Genomic DNA, 25,224 nt, shown 5'->3' on the forward strand with positions numbered 1-25,224 from the left:
TTAATTCCAATGTTCGGTGGCTGCCGTACATATTTATTTAGGTGAGTGTTGGTGACATATGTGATCACGCACAGTGTTGGTGACATATGTGATCACGCACAGTGCATGACTAAACATGGCGCTGCTTTATATGATTTTTAATCTCTTGTACAAATTACAGTAAGAGTAATTCGTTTGGTTGTCAGTGAAATATAAAAAAAGATTAGAATGTATACTAGGATGTATACTAAGCTCAAAATACAACTGTGCTTTGCTACCCGACGTTTGGACTATCCGGTAGTTTTTTGACCCCCATGATATTTGCCACATTTCACTATCCAATCACGAAGATTAACAGGGGACTAATAGTCCATTTGTGAACTAAAGTGACCTAATTTTGTTGAACAATTCGCTTCACGCAAATTATATTTTTTCGGGTGTTGCCATGATAACGGTACTAGACTCGCACACACACAAAATAGGCACACATTCGAGATAATTAGAAAGAGATATGTTCTAGATTCGGCTGTTGCCATATCAACTGTGGGCAAGAGTTATTAATATTACCACTTAACTCGAGTGAACGTGTGACCTGATTATAAGTACAATCCCAGAGAAGCGGGGCACAACAAATACATGTATCATAGTATTACACTATGTAACCAGACTTTATAATTCATGCTCGCTCTCATTCGATTATATGTCATTTATGCATTATGTACGCTATGCAACAATTTAATGACCAGCTCATAACCGTGGTTGTAAAAATGCACAAAAATCATTGTGAAATTACCGTGGCTATCATGGAACTGAATTTCAGACATTTGTGGCTGGATTTCATTCAAATCTGGTACATGTCTAATATATTTACCAATTGTGTTTTAATGCGGTGTGACGGCTGTGATGACATAGAGTTCACCATCTGTTTATTATACCTCGTGACTACATTCGTGTGTCGACAAGCTGCCATATTCGTATGTTTAGACCTTCATCCGGATTGTGAGATTATTAGGGGGATTATAACCGAGGTTAAAACAAAAGAAATACTTTAGTTGCCTGTCCCTCACTTTCTAAAGTCTAGGGTATTTTGTACTGGTTATTAGGTAAGTGACACTTGATATACGTAGAGTTACAATTCGTTTTTTCACCAGTATAAAATTAACTACTCGACTGATTTTATGTGCGGTGACAAATGGTTGACTAATTCTTATCCTGCGACTGCCCGTTTTCAGGAAAATAAAAACAGTTGTTGTTTGCATTATCGTATTTCCACTTAAATCGTATTATTTTCAAGGACTCGCGTATTTTAGTTTTGCTAGTCTATATTTTACAGTCATAATCCTGAAATTTCTGAACGGCCGTCTGGACAAGCAGGACTCGTCCAGATTTGTTTTAGATCGCTTTATTTTCGCCCGATTTCTCAAAAATAAAACATCTGTTGTTCAAATTATTGTATTTTTTACTTGAATCGTGTCATTTTCAAAACAATCATGGTATATTAGTTGGTAAATTGCTTTACAAAAGTCGAAATTCTGATTTTTCTAAACTGTTTGGAAACGTGTGATATTAAGAGGAAAACTCGATTTCACGAGTGCTGCCGACAGTGCAAATGAACAGATGGTTGTTTATTCGTTATTAGGATTGTGAGATTATTTGGAGGATTATAACCCACGTTAAACAAAAGAAATATTGTAGTTGCCTGTCCCTCTCTTTCTAAGGTCTGTGGTATTTTGTGTGTTTTGGCAGTATATCGCCATATTATGCACATTGTATTTGTTGAAAGAGAATGGTGTTGACATAAACCTACACTCAAGCAGCGTGCAGCTCCGTGTGCAGCTCGTTTCATTGTTCTACATGTAATGCGGACTTGAACGCAGCGTAGCGTATAGCTGCACACAGGGTGGCACCGGATGTTGCTGCAAACAAATTTTTCGTCAGGCTGAATCTGTTGAAATTAGGGTTTATCAAAACCATGAAAATAAAAATGATAAAACTCATTAGAATTCAATCACTACTCTTGACATTTTTCTACTTGTATATTTGTGTTCATACATGCATTCAGCTCTACAAGTGTGACCTGGAAGATTGCTATGATTGAGTGCCACAATTTCTGTTTTAAGATTTATTCGGTATAATAATACACATGTACACCTCGGTTGACAATTAGCTCTCTCGATCGCTAAAACTGTATGTCCACCTCAGTTGGGGTGAGTATTTGTATAATAAAGCCAAGATATAGAGGGATACATCAATGAAACTGTGTAGTAATTGTATGATAAACAATATCATTTCAATAATCAATTTACACGCAAATGCGTTCTGTTACATTGTACTGTGTCTGGTTTTAGCACAAACCTTAGAAACTATAAGTTATGTGACAGTCCATGTGTCTCTAGTGTAATATGTGTAGTCCCAATTAAATAAGTCTTCAAATCCGTTGCTAAGCGAATGAAAAATCTAAAGCGAATGAATGTCTAAAATTATCGAGTCTATGCTAGCGGCATTTGTTAAAAATGTAGAATTAGACTTATTGTCGATGTCTGTCAATATGTGCGATACACGTGTGATAGTTTATTTTGTGGTACATTTTATTTTATTATACCTTATGACCACGACAGCCAATCAGATTTGCGCATTACAGGTAGACATATTCGTGTGTCGACCTGCTGCCATATTCGTATGTCTACCTCCATCCAGGTACCTTCCTACAGAATTTTTCTGATATACGCCAATAACTAGTTAGGGGAACACGATACGCGGCAATATTCACGAACTGATTAGTTTGCCAGGTTTCCGTTCACTATTTACTATCATATTTGAAAGAAAACTGGAATTTTGTAGTGATTTCGCGTGATCTTTAGTCGTGCTTGCCGTGCGTTCGTTTACCTAAAAATTTCAGAGTCGTGGACTTTGACGGCTCTGTTTTGTCTTGGGGACTTTTCCCCAGGGCGCTGTGTCTTATAGAGTGCTTGACTGACCGACTAAGACGAGAGTTGAAACGTATTTTGTTGTGTGCGTCTATTTGACTGTAAAGTTTAAGTAACTTTCCCGATTCCGTACCTCAAGGGGACGCGATAGAGAGAAGAGACGAGATTCATCCTTTACACGTGTGGAGACCCCAGAGGAGAAGAATCCACCCCCCCCCCCGTGATACTCAACTTTTGTACTGTTTGGTAACACGTATGTTCCATAATAAAACCAGACTGCTGACGTCATTCAGATCAAAATTGTGCAAACATGGTTTGGTTACCGTCTTGAATTATAAGGAAAATGCCAAAAGTGTTAATACAATTGTTTCCCATGAGTGCTTCAACCGATTAACTCAATGTTTTGTGTACAACATATACGGCCAAACCTACTTATGTGAAAAATATTTTGGTCAGTCATGTGGTTTGGCTGCCATTTTTGATTTCTTGCAGAAATGGCCACAATTTGGGAAATTTGTTTTTATGACTGCTTTAACCGATCAACTCAACGAGAAACAATAAAAAGATTTAATCAGTCACATGCATTTTAATCAGAATTCTCATTTACGCATTTTTGCATTCAGCCATCGCTCTACCAGTGTCACCATCGATTGAGATTGTGACCAAATATGGACGAAAAATATTTGAAATTATGTTTACTCTTCCGTCGTTCAGAAATTATCTCGATAATTGTAGCACACTTTATATGTCACCGTATGTTGAATTTATATCTACACCATTCTTTCGGTGAATTATCAACAGTCCTTGAAGTAGTGAAAATGCATGTTTCGTGTTTGGAAATAGAATATGCGTTTTAAATTTTAGTGTCAGTAGAGTCACTATTTTGTCAGCACAGTGATCGAATAATTTAAGCACACTTTAGTTGATTTGCAGCCTTCCACGGGATCAGGGAAATGGGTATCCCTAGCACGAATGTGGCTGGCCGATGCAGTGTGTTTGAGATTTTTATTTTTTAACTAAAGGGTGAACGTTAGAAAATCTGAGGGATGGAAAAACTAAAATGAAAATGCACAGAAAAATATAACAGCAAATCTGCATGGCCAAATCTCAGGTGAAAAGCATTTCACAAAGTGAAATATATATGTATATATCAATTTCATCATGAATTAAAAACTAGGGCAAAAATAAGTGACGGAAAACATATTTTGCACAGTTTTCAGCACCAACAACACACCATATACGATATGTATGTTTATAGGCTAGAATTGTTCACTAATTTTACTTGTATCAATAGCCATCATTCATAGCACATTTAAACAAATGGTTCAAACAAGTGACCTTAGACGTAGATGGCGCTGTGACAAGGTGACCTACTATATATTGAAAGATGGCGCCCGCCATGTGAGCTCGCCGTGTTTGGTCGCAAATTATGAAAGATCGTCACGATATTAACGCAGCTAGTTCACGTAATTTAAAAATTGCAGCTAGATAAACACCGAGCTACACAAAATTGTTATATTTGTAAATAATAACTGGTAAAAAAGATACAAACGAGAGCGCCAGTGATCAAATTCAATTGCACTAATACATAGACGGTGCAGTCCATTGATACCGGCTAAGGACATCAAACAAATTACATTTGTAGATCCACAACGATACAATTCTCGAAATTTCATATATCGTTGCTTACAAATATATCATCTTATATTTCAGTCCTGCGTACACGGACTGTATCGGGGCTTAGTATCATAACACGATTCGAAGATCCCCCGACTGTGCAGTCATTTTGGAGGTGGATAGCAAAATTGAACTTTTAGCATCTTCACAATAAAAAGACTAGGATAAATCGGCAAAAAACTTCTATTTTACCGTTTAAATGACTATTCCATGTTGTCTCGTTTACAAATGACATTCTACCCTATTGATGACGTAAACTTCTGGCTAATCTCTCAAAATGGCGGACGTACTTCCTCAGATTTAAGCATTAATTAAGGGCATTTTGAATGAAGTTATTCAGTTTTCTCTTGTAACGGCACTCAAAATCGTAATCACATGATACTGTTGGATCAATGATTTTTTAATGTTATAATCGAACCAGAACGATTATCTTGAATACGACCAAAAACAGTCATGTTCCACCGCATGGTCGCTATTTGTGACGATCGAATACAAATCAACCGTGACTGCATGCGTAGGGCAGTGTGAAGGGACATTGTCCATTAGTTAGCCCCGATCAATATAGCATTATGCATAGGGCTACTTATATTTCAGTTAAACGCAAGAACATTTTCTTTTAGCCAACACAAATTGAAATAGATAACTGGCTTGAAGGAGCTTGAATGATAAACGAAGAGGCAACAATATTATTGCAGCACGCATTAATTAAATAACATAAAAACTCCACTGTACTTACCAAATAATTTAGTGATCTTCAGTCTTAATTATCGCGAAGTGACAACAGGCATCCGTAAACATGGACCCGAACATGAAGTGTGTTAACATTTACCTCACTTAAGCGAATCTTCTCCTAATAAGCAACACTGGAACACATTGCCTGCACCATAAGACAATGTAGGGGAATGACAGGGTCCAGGCACGTGTAAAAATATTGATAATCTTTATTGCAATCCTATTCAAATCAGGATATCAAACAAAATACAAATAAAGGTAACATTCTGACAAACCAACATAATAATACAACTTTATTGACATTAATTTAACAACATAAAAAGAACTTTGTGTTAGATGCATGTAATTTATAGAATCTGCCCATTTTGGGGTCTAAAATAGCTGCCAAACGGTCAAAATTGATCTAATCACAACACAAATTCATGTGAATATATATACCTTCATGATATGTATGTGTACCAAATTTGAAAAGAATGCATCAAAGCATGTCTGAAATATGACCACACACGCACGCACACACACACACATGCACGGAACCAAAAACACTACTTCCTGTTTCGGACTACCCAAAAGGAAACTATAAATGTCTAAACTTTAATCATAGCAGCGATAACAGCTGGGCAGTTGGCAGGTTGTGATCAAAACTATCGTCCTTCAATGCTATCGTACATGCCTTTAAAGAACACTGTATCAGAAACTTCAACGAGTATCTGACTGTCGTTATTGACTACAAAATCGAAATGTTTAAATATTTCGTGGCCATGTCTACATAATACACATGTCTCAACTGTGTCGAAAAAAGACAGACGGTAAACTGATAGCAAATAAATCGTTCCTTTGTAACTGACGTTTTAAAGAATGAGTTAAACATATCTCTAACAGACTCGGAAATTAAAACTCTGGGCTATTTGACGAATGAAAGAGTAGCGACACTTCTCTTGTTTAGAGCATTTGACGGCTGATTAGTTCAAAAATGATAATAACTTCTTCATGACCAAAAATATACATTTTCTTTGGTATGCAGTGTATCAGGAAATGAATGTTTACATGGTCCGTAGAGGGCGCACCCCGTGTACCGGGGTGGCTTGAGTGTAATTTGAGTTTTCGCGTTGCCATGTGGCATTGTGTTTTCGGCTCCTTTCATAAAGTTTTATTTTCTCGCGTCACGATTTTTCACTGCTGCAATCCTTCAATTCACTGGTTTCACAGAAGATAGATGTTCTAAATAAAGAACTTCATGCACCCGGAAGGCAGAAATGAGTTTCCGTAGGCGCAGAAAGCCACGCCAAGTAATTGAAAAAACAAACAAAAGTAGCTGTCTCCCACCATAGCCCTGCGTACCTTCATAGACAAAATCTGGGACTTGGTAAAATATAACTTTTTTTTGTGAAATAGCATGCCCAGGTACCAAAAACGATGATCGATTAACTGACTCATATATCCAGCAGTCCCAGTTCGGAGTCCAATTGTGGAGGAAATTGGCTATTTTGCCCTAAAAACCAACGATTCTCTCGCGTGAAAATGGCGGCGTTTGGTGGATGATTCCTCGGTACCTACGCTTTTACAATTTTTTCGTCCTTACTAGTTATTTTTTTAAGACATTTCAAGACGACTCTCATTACTGAATTCTTTACTTTTCGCGTTTAAATATGACACCGAAGTTAAATGTCCATTCAGCTGAACTGCTAGCTGGTTTGCTGACTGTTTTGCAAATATGAATTACGAAATATTGCTGTATAACAGACATTGTGGTTACGGATATGAAGGTAGTTTTAAAAATTGCATTCTTTACACATCATCAAGAAATAAACTAGCCTTTAAAATAAAATGTTTATATTTTACCACACTGTCACGTGCTTATTACACGAATAAGTAGATAAACGATGCTTGGTAAATGTAATCAGTTTTCAATAACAAAAAATATGGCTAATTTTGTTGCATATAATAAGTTATGATTACAAATATAATAGTTTCGCTCAAACCAGTGAGAGATGTTAACACATTTCCCGCTAACAAAAAGCTTGCATACCTGCTGTTAGATGTATGTATGAATACAAAATAATTGCTAATGAAATGCCGTTATACAAATTACATGTATGTATCTACGTTCTATATATTATAATTTTGAAAGAAAATCATTCCTTTACCGCAGTTTAATTTAGTTTTTGCAAACAGCTATATTACAATTTATAATAATTCCTTTCTCATCAAATACATCAGATAGTACATAAAACACACAGCAGAGCCTATTTATTATAAATACCCATACTTTTGGTTTATTACACTACATGAGCATCGATTAGTTATGTATAATTATATGTCGAATTATAACATACATCCGCTCTTTTCCTGGCCTGATTAATAAAAAACACTTGGCAATCTGCCAATAATGCTGGATATTGATTTGCTCACCACCATGATGGGTTCTACAATGAAGCATGGCAGGTCGTGAATAGCGACAGGGAGGCGACAACATTAAAACGGATATAATCACGTTTTAAAGATACATTAACTGTTTTCATGGAAACCAATAAACAACTAGGAAACTGGCCTTAACGCACGACTGCCCTAAATATATGCTTGTAGATCTCCTACAGAGAAGGCCCCATACCTAAAGAGATAATAAAAACGGTAAAAATGTGGTCGTTTTCCGGTCGGAAAATACAGTGCGGTCGGAAATTAAGCGGTCGTTTAAAAAGGGAGTTGGTTTTAACTCGTACAATATTTATTCACTCACTGTTTACTATAGCCAGAACGTTGTACTGTCTTCAATTTCAGATTAGTTCTTCCGCAACCAACAACGTGATTTTTTATTTGGGATTTCGAGAAACATAACATGAATCGTTATGGCATTCATAACACAACACTTCGCCATATTTCAACTTTTAAGTAGTCAGTTAACAAAGTCTTTCATAGTAGCATTTCTATGGGATTGACGTACTAGCATGAATGGGTTCAATTATCAGTGTTCACTGATGACGTCATTTGGCTGGCCCTCTAGAGGCGAAATGACGCCAGGAAAAGCGGACGTTTGTCGTCTGCTTCACAGCCCGTTTTATACCCGATATTTAGGGCATTTCACAGCACATACAAGTTATTTTTATCGACAGAATTCATTCATAGATCTCAAATTTTATGTACAGAGTGTCAAAAGCCACACCTCTGCTCCCCTTTAATATAACTCTGTACTATGGTATTGGTGATATATGAATTGGATGCCATAGGATGGTACTTGATGGCCAACCAACCTAATCAAATATGTATTTTGCATTGTACGAGTGCAAAATAAGTAATTAGAAACATGGGATATTAGTGCCAGCTGTTTTAAACGCATGCTTATTGGCCGATCCTCTCAAATCTTGTCATCTGTTTGGGGGGGGGGTATCTGGGCGATGTGAAATTACTTCAGCCATTGGGTAACTAAATTAACTGATGTCTGTGTGGAAACCGCTGTAAAGTGGCGGTAAAATGAATTTGCGCGTTTTTTGCGCTTCCATTTTCTGAATAATTTGGATCAGCAATGGAAGCCGACCATTTAAATGATACAAATATTTCCCAGAATATGATTTTAAACGGCCGAACAACCATGAAAAATATATGTTGGGACTTTAGTGTTGCACATTTAGCACAGAAATAAAAGACACCCCCACAGTTGAACAACCAATCATGTCATTATTGGTCACGATGTACTGTGGATCATCTCCACGTTCTTTGTAAACACCACATACACATATATATACTTCCTTTGTGCACAATCAGCGTCAACTTCAAGAGAGAAACACGACGCACTTGCTAAGTCTGGTGGCGCCCTACTATTGACCAATAACCAAACATACTATTATCCTGTTCCTGAATTGAACATTTGTTTATATGGAGTAATTTTCAATTCTATGTCAGGTCCTTGGTAATTAATGATTCCATGTATTTATTTGGCCGATATTTGACAGACGTAAATAGCCAATAATGTTAATTCGCTGAAATTTAAACACACTGATACTGATAATGAATCACAAATTTGCCAAAAAAATACTAAATTTGCTATTCCATGAAAATAATTGAAATAAAAAATGTTTTGCGTGGCATGCACACGATTGAACACGACTTGATAGACATATCGGCTTTTTAACAGACTGTATGACATTACTAAATGTGTACCACGATGTCAATTAGCTTTTCACTTGTTTTACTATGTACTGTAATGTACATCTATAAACTCAAATAACAGCCTAAATATGAATGCGAATAAATTGTATCAGTTCAACCACGACAATTTATATAGGAGGAGTAGCTGTACATAGTGATTACGAACAGCCACTAGATAATGTATTTTTTTTGTTTCAGGTAAATATGGCGTCTAAAGGATTCACCTCAATACTTGCTATTGTATTAGGAATCGCCTTTGTCGGCGTTCTTGTCACCATGGTAAGGTTAGCTCTACATTGAGGCTTTAATATCTTACTTTAAGCACGTAGGTTATCGGATTGGGTTCAAAACACCAGACATATGCTCATGCATGTATCACATTCAAGATGACAAAATATGACACATTTTCACAATTCAGGAAATTGATCCATGTCGAATTTGGTTTAAACTAGCTCCATACATTAATAAACACAATGGTCTTTTGATGCATGTTATTTAATTTCACAATGACTGACAAACTCTACACAGACATCCTATCAGACATGCATTACTTGTCGCCATCAAATCACGACTGTTAGTCGTCCTATTTAAACAACTCCTGTTCTGCAGAGTCAGGGTTAATCCTATACATCATACATCACACAGTGACTTTGAATCATCCGCTTTTTTTTTTATAAAATGCAACATATATCTGATCTGATCAATCTTTTTTACACATGTCGCCAGACCATGCTACCTACATCTCACAAAGTAACAATGAAGTACGCTGCTAAAACCATACCATCCAGTTTGTCTTGGCCACAAGTGGAACGAGTTGGGATTCAAGAAGAAATTCGGCAGACTGGTCAACATACTTGGAATATTTCTGCCGCTTCCAAAGGCAGCTATGGACGCACTTGTGCTAGTCAAACCGAGGTGGTATTTCTTACAGATGTCAACTCTATTTCACGGGGCGATATCTTCGATTTGTCTGTCATTGCACGTGATATTAATGGTAGGAGACGTACTATTGGTGGAGATTTGTGGCGAGCAGTTATATACAACACGGGTAGCCACTTCGCATCTATGGGGAGAATTACCGACCATGGCAATGGGACTTACACTGTGCAATTTTACGCAGGTTTCTCGGGAGTTGTAAAACTACAAATTGTGTTGGTCTTACAAAGAGAGGCAGTTAAGTACCAACGTGAAGTTGTTTTATCTATTGAATCCCGAGCATCCTGGAATGGCATATTTCGAAGCGCTAACAAAACAGAAATGTCAGATTGTTTTGTGAAAAGAGAAGGTGAATGGAAAGATAAGTGTGAATACCCGCACCCAGGAGCTTCAGGAAATACAGTGTTTTTGTGTGATCCACCTAAGTCACTGGAATGTAACACGTTAGCAAACATATCTGTTTCAAAAAATACAAGGATTAGCAAAACAGAAACCGATATACTTGTCTCCCATCAATATTTATTTAAAGCGTGAGTATTTAAATAATTTAGTGTGTTTCTACCATTATTATTGCTGCAGCTGTGTGGCATTTACCATATATAGGGTTGCAATATAACAATGCCAATGGCCCGATGATGAGGTGGCAGAAACTGCCTTGCCTGATTTGAAGAATATTTGAAAAGTTTCAATCGCAAACCAGATATTTACATTAACTGATGTTATTTTTTTTTCATGTACACTCATCATTATATGGATTATCATGTGAATTGATTTTAAAACTAGACAAATTTCTCTTTTTATTTATTTTTTAAATGTTGGATACTCGTGTTAATTAGGTCTATGTAAAGCACAACTCGTACAACAAAACCATGATTTCCATGTTTTTACATTATCTTATATGAACAGTTTGATTTGTTGTGTGAGACCTGTATACCTTCATCAAGTTACAATTTATTTATAATCGTTTAAAATGCGTATCACTACATGAGTTGAATTTGGCCTCAATTAGACCACTCATTGGAGTCAATGGTATGACAATTAGTATATCATTCTTGCATCTGTAATTCAATTAATTGTTTAAAGTTATATAGTTTAAATTAAATAAAAGTCTTTTGAAACCCATAGGTTTGTTCAAATAATGCATATAACCTAAACGTCTAATAATTGGTATTTTGGGCATGTGAGAAAACTGTGCAGTAATAGTGGTAATACTTAACACAATACGTTGCTGACGATGTTAAATTTAATTTTCATGAATGTTTTTGCCGTTATAGACCAAATGCAGTGCAGGTGATCAAAAGCTTCCAGGACGAATTTACGATACAACGTAAGTTTGTTCTTCTTTTACAAAAAAGTTAAAAATACATGTTACATGTTGTGTTGACGTCATGTAATTTCTGAATTGTTTTACTAAAACATTCATTCACTCTTATTATAGGTCGGACGGTGTCAGACTACATTAAATACCAAGTGCCGCAGTGTGAAGGCGACTTATCAGACACTGTAAGTGACGGATACTGGCTTGGTACGAGATGGTACTCACTGGTATGTCAAAACAGAGAATGGCACAACGCCAGGGAAGTTCAGAAATGCCTGCAGGGCAAACATGTATACTTTCTTGGTGACTCCACCACAAGGCAGTGGTATCAACAGATGTTGCAAATAGCTGGATATCCGATGAATGTCACAGATAAAAATTGGAGGAACCGTGTTGACAATTTACCTGGTGAATACAAAGTCAGTGGTACCGACTCATATGACATGCTAGTCACAGACTTAAAAAATAACATTAATTTCACTTATCATCACCATGCACTATCACGACACCCGCAGATACCAATATCCCGTTTTCCATACTTTGTTGATATTATCGATGGATTGGCTTCTCCCGAATGCAATTACGTCATTCTTATAAGTCTCTGGGCGCATTTTGACACTTGGACTACAGATAGCTTCACGGAACGAATTTTTCTTCTTGCAAGAGGCATAAAGCACCTAATGGATCGCTGTCAAAACACCATTGTAGCCATCAAAGGATCGCACGAAAGAAACAACATTAACAATTACTGGATTTTGTATGACATGAATCGAATACTAAAAGACGAATTTAAGGGACTTGGGGTGTTTTTTATTGACATCTGGGATATGAATTTTGCATATGCATTTTCACATAAGATGAAAATGAGCATTCACATGCCTATGCATGTGATAAAAGAAGAAGTGTTTATGTTTTTGTCACATGCTTGCCGCAAATAAAAACCGCTTATTACCAATTATCTAATTTGAATAGTAGGGAGCCAAATACTACATACTTAATATTTGAGTGCATTTCGGACAGTGTTTTTATTTGTTCATATTCATATAATTGTAGTGTATTCAGAATATATATATGATTCAGTTAAAACCGTAATTATGATTTCTGTGTGGTTGTCTCAAAATTTAAACTTTTTCTTTTTTTCATTACGTTTTCTATACATTCATTTACCTGACATAATGCGGCAAGCATATTAGCGAATTTTAATGATATTCGGGTTATATTGCAAATGCATCATCATGTACAATTCTGGTTTAACTTTGAATTCGATAGTGAATTATCATGTTTCAACTTGACTAGTTTATTTAAATTTGAATCAGCGTATACATTAACTTCTAAACATTTGTTTTCCGATACTTGCTATGACAGATTTTGTTAGTGTGTGTCTATTGAATGAACACTTACTGGCGTTCATTTTCCTTGCATAATCAACAGTGTTGGTGCGAAATAATAGTTATTGAACGCTGCATTGTTTGTTTGCATATATTTGTATGTATAATTAAGTTGAACAACATTTTATATCACCCTGTTTTGCCTCTTATACGACAGTGTTCAATAGTGAACATAATATGTAGCGACATTTAACGATAAATGATTTTTTTTAATATTAATTTTTCTTTGTTTTTTGAATGTTTTATATCAATCATTTACCTTATGCCCACTAGGCAACATTATTATAAATGCAACTAAAGATGCATTTATTCAGAACTGTATTCTGTGAACAGATTTTAAATCGGGTATTTTATTATTAAATTAAGCCTAATAATAATCATATTAACAATCGCAATATATGCATATTAAATACCTGGGCCCAAGGACTACATTATTGTTATAACTAAACCGCTCTACGTTTAATTAGATTTTGTATTTTCAGGTTTTTCATAATTGTGTGTTTTCTAGACACAACTACATAAAACAGCTGTGGGTAGCTCACCCATGACTTGCATATTTACATACATTTATCTAATATAAATTCATCAAACACGCAAATGTGAGTGTATAGAATGGTGCCTGACCTGTCACTACAGTACTGTATAGATGCAAGCTGTCACTACATTTCTTCATAGATCTGACCTGTCACTACAGTACTGTATAGACGCAAGCTGTCACTACATTTCTCCATAGATCTGACCTGTCACTACAGTACCGTATAGACGCAAGCTATCACTACATATCTGCATAGATCTGACCTGTCACTACAGTACTGTATAGATGCAAGCTTTCACTACATTTCTCAATAGATATGTCCTGTCGCTACAGTACTGTATAGATGCAAGCTGTCACTACATTTCTCCATAGATATGTCCTGTTACTACAGTATTGTATAGATGTAAGCTGTCACTACATTTCTTCATAGGTCTAACCTGTCACTACAGTACTGTATAGATGCAAGCTGTCACTACATTTCTTCTTAGATCTGACCTGTCACTACAGTACTGTATAGACGCAAGCTGTCACTACATTTCTCCATAGTTCTGACCTGTCACTACAGTACCGTATAGACGCAAGCTGTCACTACATATCTGCATAGATCTGACCTGTCACTACAGTACTGTATAGATGCAAGCTTTCACTACATTTCTCAATAGATATGTCCTGTCGCTACAGTACTGTATAGATGCAAGCTGTCACTACATTTCTCCATAGATATGTCCTGTTACTACAGTATTGTATAGATGTAAGCTGTCACTACATTTCTTCATAGGTCTAACCTGTCACTACAGTACTGTATAGATGCACGCTGTCACTACATTTCGTCATATATCTGAACTGTCACTACAGTACTGTATAGACAAACAAAACAAACAAAAAAGTGCCTCAAAGAAAAAAATTGTCTAGAATTTTTGAAACACTTTGGAACTGTTAAATGTTCAGTGTTAATGTGTTACTTTTAAATTGTTTGTGCGTTTTGAATTAATTACTATGATAATCAATACTGGTATTTTTATCTTTTGTTTTGTACTTTAAAAAAACAAAAAACGGTTTGTATCAGATATTTTGATTTTTTTTTTGCTACTAAATATTCAACTATCTTAGAAAATTTCAAACATAGTAGCCTCAAATATACCTGTTTTTCACAAAGTATAGAACCAAACATTATGAATATTCATTTCATGACAATTTGGAAACGTAAATATACAATAACCTGATATATTAAATGTTTTTTGGTCAGTCTCATTAGTTAGCACTGCCACAATTCACAAGATGATACCACTACTTGTTCAAATAAATGCATCTCGCTAAAAGCATGTTAATTCCTCTCATGCATTATTTTTGATGTTCATCACAGCAAATGGTCGCATAAAACTAAGTCAACTTGAAGCCTTGCATCATAATTTTCAGTATTTTACAAAATGTTTGGTATATTATTCACATTCAATACTTTTCAACTTTAATTCACATGCTCCAGCAAGTTTTCTATATGTATTTGTTTGGCAAATATTTAGACGATCCAGTGAATGAATATTCATTAGCACCAATATATCATATCACATGTATCATTTTTCAGATCAGTATCTTGCTAAAACAAGCACCTTTTTTGTTCCAGTATATCGGTAGTTTTATCTTGAAGTTGACAATAAATGAATAGCATATGTTGTATCCTATCACTGTGTTTATCCTGTTGATGTTCTTACCCATAAGTGCGGTGGACCATTTGAAAACAAATATGGCCAGCATTGAATGGAAAACTGGCAAAAAATTATTGCAACATTGTAAAATAGTTTGCATTTTTCTCCAGACACCTTCCCATTTATTAGCTCTGCTGTAGACAACCTCGAGTGGAGCTAATGGTATTACTGATTGCCCATCGTCGTCTTGTGAACCACAAGCTGTATGGCTGTCAAATTTTCTTAGAATGTACCTTGGGTGGTTACCTCTCGGATTTGTTCATTTTGTGACCATATCTACAAATCCCTATGTTTGGGGCACTTTTGGTCAAAAATGCTATTTTCGACTTCTTCTGTGAAACTTCTGGTCCGATTGCACTCAAACTCGCGTGGTATATACCTTGGGTGGACCTCTATCAGATTTATTCATTTTGTGTTGACATCTTCAATTCTCTATTTTTATCATTTCATGTCCATATCTACAATTTTCTATTTTTAGCAAATATGTTTGGCATTTTTGGTCAAACTAGCATGGTATATACGTTGGATGGACCTCTATCAGATTTGTTCATTTTGTGTTGACATCTTCAATTCTCTATTTTTAGCAAATATTTTCTTATTTTTCATCAAAAATGGTACTTTTGACTTCAAAACGAGTAGTCCAAATTCTTTGATACTTAGTACACATGTAACTTGGATGACACTTCACCCAGTCACTAAAAATGGCCAAATTTATCAAAAATTTCAGAAATTCATGATTTTGTTATTAACTTCTCCTTAATGCACTACAGATGTCGGAAAATGAACAAAACTTGGGAAGATTATACAATGATGCCATATTGAAATTATATGCTCACATGGAGATATGTAATGTTTCCTATTTGTTCTGTCAACTGTTTCTCATTCTCACATAGCACATGGGAGTTCTAAGTTTTCTTTGATTGGTCTATTGTGATTGTAATGAAAACATAACAACTCAACATATTTAAATGTGTATAGACATGATTGATTTTGGTGGAAAATTATGCAAATTGCCTAATTTACATACCAATATTTAGACTATTTTGGTGATATCTTGAGAACCATTTAATATGTTTTACTAAAACTTGGTACACAGATGTGTTGGGGCAGTTTCCAGATATATTTAGTTTTTGATGGAAATTTTTGGTGCTATTTCAAGAATCATTCAACATATTTCAACAAAACTTGGTAATATACATGTATTACGAATTCAGATAATTGCAAATATGTTATGTTATTCTCTCTTTTTAAGCTCTCTTTGATTCTAATTTTATTGAATATTTCTGCTATTTTTGTAAAAAATTCCACTTTTAGCATTATGTTTTATTGTCTTACTCACTGCCTTGTGGGGTATTTGTAATATACAGCACTAATCGTTTGTACAATAGCCGTTGAGCAACAGGCCATTGGCCTATTTTTCGTTAATAGGATTGTGAGGTTAAAACAAAAGAAATACTGTAGTTGCCTGTCCCTCTCTTTCTAAGGTCTATATTATTTTGTGTGTTTTGACAGTATATTGACATATTATATACAGTGTATTTGTTGAAAGAGAATGATATTGACATAAACCTATACTCAAGCAGCGTGCAGCTCCGTGTGCAGCTCGTTTCATTGTTCTACATGTAATGCGGACTTGAACGCAGCGTAGCGTATAGCTGCACACAGGGTGGCACCGGATGTTGCTGCAAACAAATTCTTCGTCAGGCAGAATCTGTTGAAATTAGGGTTTATCAAAACCATGAAAGTAAAAATGATAAAACTCATTAGAATTCAATCACTGCTCTTGACATTTTTCTACTTGTATATTTGTGTTCATACATGCATTCAGCTCTACAAGTGTGACCTGGAAGATTGCCATGATTGAGTGCCACAATTTCTGTTTTAAGATTTATTCGGTATAATAATACACATGTACACCTCGTTGACAATGAGCAATTCCGGTCGCTAAAACTGTATGTCCACCTAAGTATTTGTATAATAAAGGCAATGTATAGAGGGGTACATCGAAGAAACTGTGTAGTAATTGTATGATAAACAATATCATTTCAATAATCAATTTACACGCAAATGCGTTCTGTTACATTGTACTGTGTCTGGTTTTAGCACAAACTTTAGAAACTATAAGTTATGTGACAGTCCTCGTGTCTCTAGTATAATATATGCAAATGCGTTCTGTTGCATTGTAATGTGTCTGGATTTAGCACATACTTTAGAAACTATAAGTTGTGTGACAGTTTGTGTGTCGCTAGTGTAATATATGTAGTCCCAAATAAATAAGCCTTCAAAACCGTAACGGTTGCTAAGCGAATAGAAAATCTAAAGCGAATGAATGTCTAAAATTATGGAGTCTATGCTAGTGGCATTTGTTAACAATGTAGAATTAGACTTATTGTCGATGTCTGTCAATATGTGCGATACAAGTGTGGTAATTGTTTTTGTGCGTACATTTTATTTTATTATACCTCACGACCACGACAGCCAATCAGATTCGCGCATTGCAGGTAGACATATTCGTGTGTCGACCTCCATCCGGGTACCTTCCTACTGAATTTATCTGATATATGCCAATAACTAGTCAGGGGAACACGATACGCGGCAGTATTCACGAACTGATTAGTTTGCCAGGTTTGCGTGCACTATTTACTTAGTCTATCATATTGGAAAGAAAACTGGAATTTTGTAGCGATTTCGCGTGATCTTTAGTCGCGCTTGCCGTGCGTTCGTTTACCTAAAAATTTCAGAGTCGTGGACGTTTTTTTTTTGATGTTGTAATAGTGTTGACATTAACCTTTACTCAAGCAATGCGCAGCTCGTTTCAGTATTGTAAGGCCTTAAAAAAGGTATGTTTCAGGTAACGAGCTAGAAAAAAATAGTAGTAGTAGAAAAGTAGGGTAGGTCACATTTTTTTTTATTAATTTCTTTTTGCATTCAAACAATTTCGACATGTTGAAATACAATTTGCTGAAAAATATAATTAGCATGAATATATCTGTGGTCTTTATTCAATACCCAAATATTAATTGAAATTATATTTTGAGATGATAAATCTTTATATTGGTCAAAATTGCTCACATGGGCAACTGATATTAGTTAATTTCAAATTACTGACACCACCAAGATATCAAGTATCATACTCATTAAATGTCGTTGATCTCAGATTTCAAAAACAGCCATTGAGGACAATTGTTGATATCTGGTTCAACTGAGGCCAACTGAATGGAATGTGATAAGTTTCAATGATGTTCAAGTTTTATTCAAGTATCCATGTTCAATGTTCATTTATTTTCCATACGGTCTCATGCAGCATGGGAGGTACCCTTCACTGGTGCATGCAGCTCATCTTTCCTTGATATACCTGCTGCATTCTTCACACCGAACTGTAAACAAATATTAAATTGACCTACAACTTGCAAGTGTGTTGTTTTTCAGGATATAAAAAATATATATTTATGCTATTCTAATTTTTTACAGTTGTATAAAATCAATATTAAAAAAAAGACTATTTATAAAATTTATCGCTATAAAACACACCGTTTTTACATTAAAATAAAGTTTGCAAATATATATAGGTACACATAAATACGTCAAATTCCCATCGACCGCCTGCAAGGTGTTGTTCCGTTCGGACATTCTACAACACCGTGCGGTAATACCATTCATAACCGTGTATGTCACATGGTTGCGCAATAGAAAGTTTACCGACCAATAGAAAGCTTTGTTACAAAGACTGCCAGAAAACGCATTTCTGATGTTTTCGGCTTCATTACTGCCGATATGTGTTGCAGTGATATCACGAGCTTTGGGGTATAACACCTACTCTTCTATAATAGTCAACAGTGGTGACAACACTATTATCACTATTATAAACTAAAGCTTGAATAGCTTTGGTCTGAATATCAATGAGTTGCATCACAGTCCCTCTATCCCCGGTCTGGAAACGACTAGCGTTCTTTTGTCTCGAACCGCGGTGCGGGTAAACAAACCGTTCACACCCGGGCCGAGGGAGTCAGGAAGTCAGACAGATTACAATACCGTCAAAATATTCATTAAAATCGGAAAATTTACCGTCATGCAAAGCGATACCTCATTGTATGACTTCACTTTGACTTCAAATTCGGGCAACCACAACGTAAACAATCATGTAAACAAAATTATCACTATGAAATTTGAGTTTTTTAACGGTGATGCGCATCAAAACCAGCCTACCAACTCATAAACATCCAGTTCCTACAATGTAAAGATTAATATCGGGAATTATTTTCGTCTACTAGTTTTAATAGGGAAAAAACTTCGCGTGCCAACATGCTGACATCGCTAAACAAATCTTGTCAAAATGGCGTCGTTCATGTTAACGTGATCGATCGAAAAACCTGTGATTGTTCTGATTCTTGGGGGTTCATAACGTTCAAGTCAACTATACAACAACTAATGACTTTATTCTATGCAAAAGTATATAACAATGCTTCAATGCTTGTATATAAATGATTTTTTTAGCACAGAATTGAGTACATTGTCATTTCAAAACGTCGCCATTTGCATTTACGATCTAAAAAGCATCCATAAAAGTCGCTCAATTTAACATTAATAAAATGCGGTGTGAGAAGTAACAAATCAGGCCACCAATTTTTAATGATATGTTTCGATCATAAAATGTCAAAATCGAAGACAAATATTGGTTTCGCGAGAAGTATGGTAAATAAAATAGATTTCATTTCAATCACCCCAAAATCAAAAACGACAAAAATCTAGGTAACTAAAAGTATGAAAATTTGTTGCAAAAATGTGTCGCTGCTGGTAAAATAGATGAATTGGAGAACTACTCGCCGGCTAAAATATGACCTTATACAGATATCCTGATTATAAAATTATTTTAAAAAGCACGAATTCTGGAATAAACAACTAAGTTGTAAAAAAATACATAACACTGACGATGTAAAAAATAGTGGCCGGCTGCGTACTGATCACGTGACAATGCTTTGCCCAACCCGGCAATGCGCCTTTGCCAGGGAAGGAGGCCAATTCACACCTAATACAATGACCGTTTCCAGACCAGGGATACAGGGACGTGGTTGCATGATGTATGGATAATGTCGCTGTATCGCCTCGACATCCAAGCCAACACGGCTTCCACTGTGCGCAGCGACATTTATTCTTGGGTCGGGCATTTTCACCGCCTGGCAACCATCATGGTGGAACAAACGCCAATACATTCTCAGAAAACGGTATTTTGGGATGGCTGTTGTCACCCCCTACATATGCAACATATTTAAATTTGGTTGGATTTCTTCAAAGTTAAGTTTGTGCTGTTTTCTCGGTTTTAGCTATTTTCACCGGCTTTTTTTATCAGTGCACAGCAGCTCGCGCAGAGTCCATAGAAATACATGGTAGAGTGGTGCGCGTCTTAAATAGCAACGTGGAGCTCCGTCTCGAGGATTTTGATAGCTTGGCCAAGCGCGTTGAAGAAAGAAGTAATATGATTGGCTGTTGTTAAACTGATTCTAAACTGTGAGTGCATTGTCACATACACATAGTCCTAATGAAATACTTCAAGGTGATAGTGGAGTGCTTCGCCAGAACATTCACCTTGAAAATTCAAGATGCAAATTCCCGGAATAACGAAGCCTACTTAATCTTATAATTGGACAAAATAATTTGTAGGCACTTTATGTTAAAATTTAATAGATTGTCAAATTCAGTTACAAATTAAAAGTAACTCAATTATATTTCATGAATACATGTAAAAAAATAAATATCGAACGTTATTTATAAGAGAGCCATAGTTTATACACGTACATTGAGGTTTTGATCGATGGTAGATACTTTTTCTTAGTCGAAGCAGAAATCAGTACATCGAATGGCTTTTTCGTCTCTGTCGATGCGGGTTCTGTGCATTTATCAAGTCCCGAACACATCGTGCTGGCACAAGCGAACTTTATGAATTTAGTTGCAAATGAATTGACAACGCTCGGCACGGGCGATTTGAACATCGAGTCCGTGTTTCCGATTTTTGTCCACGGCCCTTGTTCGTTCTCTGCTAACGCAAACTCACAAAACGATTGTCCCGTACATGCGTACAAATCTTTAAATCTTCAAAAGTTTATAAACGACCTCGACGAGAGACGAAACGTCATCATCAAATAGCAAGTTTTTTTTTAAATTTAAACTGTGCAATAAATTAAAATCTTATATATGTTGAAAAAAATTAGGATCAGAACATATTTTTAGGTAGGGTCGGGTTACCCAGATGACCCAGCGGAGCTGTTGATATGGGGGTCTCTCCGGCGTCGTCCGTCCCGCGTCTCGTGTCCCGCGTGAAGTTGTTCTTTAAACGACTTCTTCTTCAAAAGTACTTGACCATTTTCATTCATATTTGTACCAAAGGTACTTGGGGTTGTGCTCTGTCAGGTTTGTTAAATTCTTGTCAAAATATAGAAATTTGGATTTTTAGTGAATATTTTTGGTAAAAAAAAATATTTCCGACAACTAGTCCGACCACATTGTCAACCACAATGCCACTGATTCTTGTTCTATGATAATGGAGACAGCAGAGCTACCATCAGGTTGCTTGTTTGTAAAAATCAATTCTTCATCAGGCTGAAGCTGTTGAAATTAGGTTTATCAAAACAACCATGAAAGTAAAAAGGCATCCATGATACAACGCAATAGAATCCAATCACTGCTCTTGAACTCTTTCAACTTTATACTGTATATTTGTGTTCATACATGCATTCAGCTTTACGAGCGTGACCTGAAAGATTACCATGGTTGAGTGCCACAATTTCTGTTTTAAGATTTATTCGGCATAATAATACAAATGTACACCCCAACAGCGGTGGACATACAGTTTTAGAGAGATAATAACATGCGATAGAGTAGTGGGATCGGTTATTTCAGTTCAGTTTTAGATCTGCATGCTTACTGCGCTCTCTGTCATTTCGGAATAGTATGGCACCGCCAACAACAGTCAACGAACGAAAATTAGGCTCGTATTTCGTAAGTACATTTTCTCGCATGCTGGATAAGATGTATTTCTTTTGATTGTTAGTGGCTCAGATATGCTTTTGAATTTTTCTAGTTTCTCCCTGGTATTCTGGACTCTGGTCGTGTTATCCGATTGCTAATGTCCCATTAAATACCTCACCATGACAACAACTGTTAGGACACCGAATGTATCAGAAATGGCTGCAATCACAGGCTAAAGATAGACAAATAAAGACCTATGGACCCACAAATACTCGTCATCAGTTCGGAAGGAATATGACAACATTATCATATGTTTATAAAGTGCATTCGTCGTTGAATCAATACAACGTGCTTGTTAACGGTAATTGTAAAACTAAATGATTGAACGAAACAGATTATTGCACAAGCTCTGTGTAGATTGCGTCTGGATTAGATGTAACGAAAAAAACGTGAAATACAGGTAGGTTGTTTGTGAAATTGTGATGTGATTAATTCCAATTCTCGGTTAATTTGGTAAAAAAATGATATTTGATCACACAAGTACATGACTAAACATGGCGCTGCTTTATGCAACTTTAATACTAGTATTTTGGTTGACAGTGAAATATAAAAAAAGACCATCGATTACAGTGTATACATGGATGTATACTGAGGTCAAAATACAACTCTACTACTCAACTTTTGGTCTGTTTGGTAACATTTGTGACCCCTATATAAGTCGCCACGTATGTCCCATATTAAAACCAGACTGCTAACGTCATTGAGATTAAAATTGTACAAACATGGTTTGGCTGCCATCTTGAATTATAAGGAAAATGCCAAAAGTGTTATACAATTGTTGCCCATTGTTTGAGTGCCACAATTTCTGTTTAAAGATTTATTCGGTAAAATAATACACATGTACACCTCTGTTGACAATGAGCTCTTAGGGTGGCTAAAACTGTATGTCCACCTAAGTTAGGGTGGGTATTTGTATAATAAAGCTATAATACAGATATAGAGGGATACATCAAAGAAATTGTGTAGTAATTCTATGATAAACAATATCATTTCAATAATCAATTTACACGCAAATGCGTTCTGTTACATTGTACTGTGTCTGGTTTTAGCACAAACTTTAGAAACTATAAGTTATGTGACAGTCCGTGTGTCTCTAGTGTAATATATGTAGTCCCAATTAAATAAGCCTTCAAATCCGTTGCTAAGCGAATGAATGTCTAAAATTATCGAATCTATGCTAGTGGCATTTGTTAAAAATGTAGAATTAGACTTATTGTCGATGTCTGTCAATATGTGCGTATTTTTTTTTTGTAGGTACATTTTATTTTATTATACCTCATGACCATGACAGCCAATCAAATTCGCGCATTACAGGTGGACATATTCATGTGTCGACCTGCTGCCATCATATCTACCTCCATCCGGGTACCATCCTACTGAATTCATCTGATATACGCTAATAAATAGTCAGGGGAACACGATACGCGGCGATATTCATGAACTGATTAGTTTGACATACAGGTTTAGAGACTCTCAAAGCCAATTGTCAACCGAGGCAACAATGAGCTCTTCGGGTCGCTAAAACTGTTGGGGTGAACATTTGTATAATAACATGCGAGCCAGAGGGGGGGAGGCTACTTGCATAGAAGTGCAATACGGGTATGTGCGGCCCGACTGGGGTGTTATTTCACGTTATTACCAAACGCTTCAGCGTGGTATTGAGAGTTTTTTTTTCGGGGTGGGTGATACCATAGTGGAAAATGGATGCCTATATGGAGGTAATTCCTGGAATTGCAAAAGAGAGTTCAGGCCGAAATACAATGTATATGTTTTTTTCATAGTTCGTCTGATATTTCTGTGGTGTTCTGCTGCTGTAAATAATGCAAGATTTGTTCCGAAATTCAGTGTATTATGTGCACTCCAGGATTATTCGTTTTTTGCTGAAAACACCTCTATTTTTTAATGGCAGAGTCGAATAGTTTCACTCTTCCTGGAAAATCTGCATTGTTGCTTGAATGAGAGCTAATTAAACACATTTTTCAGACCGGCGAAACAGTATGCAACAGCCAATTTTAACAGCCTGTCATGTGATTTTACTCTGAATGTCAACATGAAAAGAGGCTCGTCCATTTTACGCAGGAGTAATTGGGAGTAGAATATGTGTGGGACAGTATCAACAGCGATGTGTATACTGAAAAGTAATATATATCCTTCTTTTACATCGCTAAGCATTTCTGTTGGTAATCTTTATTTGGAACTGGGAAACGTCGCAACGTCGCCAGCAGAAACCTGGTATTTTGATGTTGATTGTTGCGCCTCCATGGCAATCGCGGGTGGATCTTGCAAGAGCCCTTCGGGGTTTATAAAACTCAGTCAACATACAGCAAGTTCTCTCAATCGTAGTATTCCATGTGATATACTCCTAATTTGCCAAAAATTTTGCTGAACGATTTTGTCAATAAAAACAAGCCTGTAGGCTGATTGGCGATCCGCTCAAAAAACAAGCAATAGATAGATAGATAGATAACAGCTTTATTACAATGTGTAAAAAAATTGCATTTCTAATTTGGTGTTTAAAATGTGAAAGTTAATAAAGAATAACTAAAAAGGTAGGGAGACGAAAGTTGAGTAAATAAAAAGTTAAATAAGTGTGACTGAGTGTATTCTTTTGTTTGTTCATTTACTGTTACTCAAGTACAATATGTTTTCGACTGTTGCCATGGTAGGACATGAACGTGAAGCTAACGTCGGTTTACGAAGTTTGCAAAAAAACATTCAGTCATTTTATTTTATTGCTAGGACGTATTCTGCCGTTAAATGTATTATTTCCAACCGTTTTGCGATAGTATTATCTAGATTGGAGTCAGCATTTACATCTCATTCAAAGTTCAAAATGCGTTGAGATTACGTTGATACAGTGTAA

At 36.0% G+C, this 25,224-nt stretch overlaps 1 protein-coding gene across 1 annotated transcript; it reads left to right on the forward strand.

Annotated features, from left to right (window-relative positions):
- Positions 1-9,662: 9,662 nt before the first annotated feature.
- Positions 9,663-13,319, forward strand: LOC146746669 (NXPE family member 3-like). Its single transcript, XM_085498283.1, has 4 exons — positions 9,663-9,737; positions 10,185-10,924; positions 11,669-11,721; positions 11,833-13,319. Exons 1-4 carry the CDS (start codon positions 9,663-9,665, stop codon positions 12,648-12,650), a joined length of 1,686 nt encoding a protein of 561 aa, XP_085354409.1. The 3' UTR covers positions 12,651-13,319.
- Positions 13,320-25,224: the final 11,905 nt, after the last annotated feature.

This window comes from Saccoglossus kowalevskii, chromosome 4 (genome assembly GCF_978046115.1).
Source record: "Saccoglossus kowalevskii chromosome 4, keSacKowa6.1, whole genome shotgun sequence".
NCBI lineage: Eukaryota > Metazoa > Hemichordata > Enteropneusta > Harrimaniidae > Saccoglossus > Saccoglossus kowalevskii.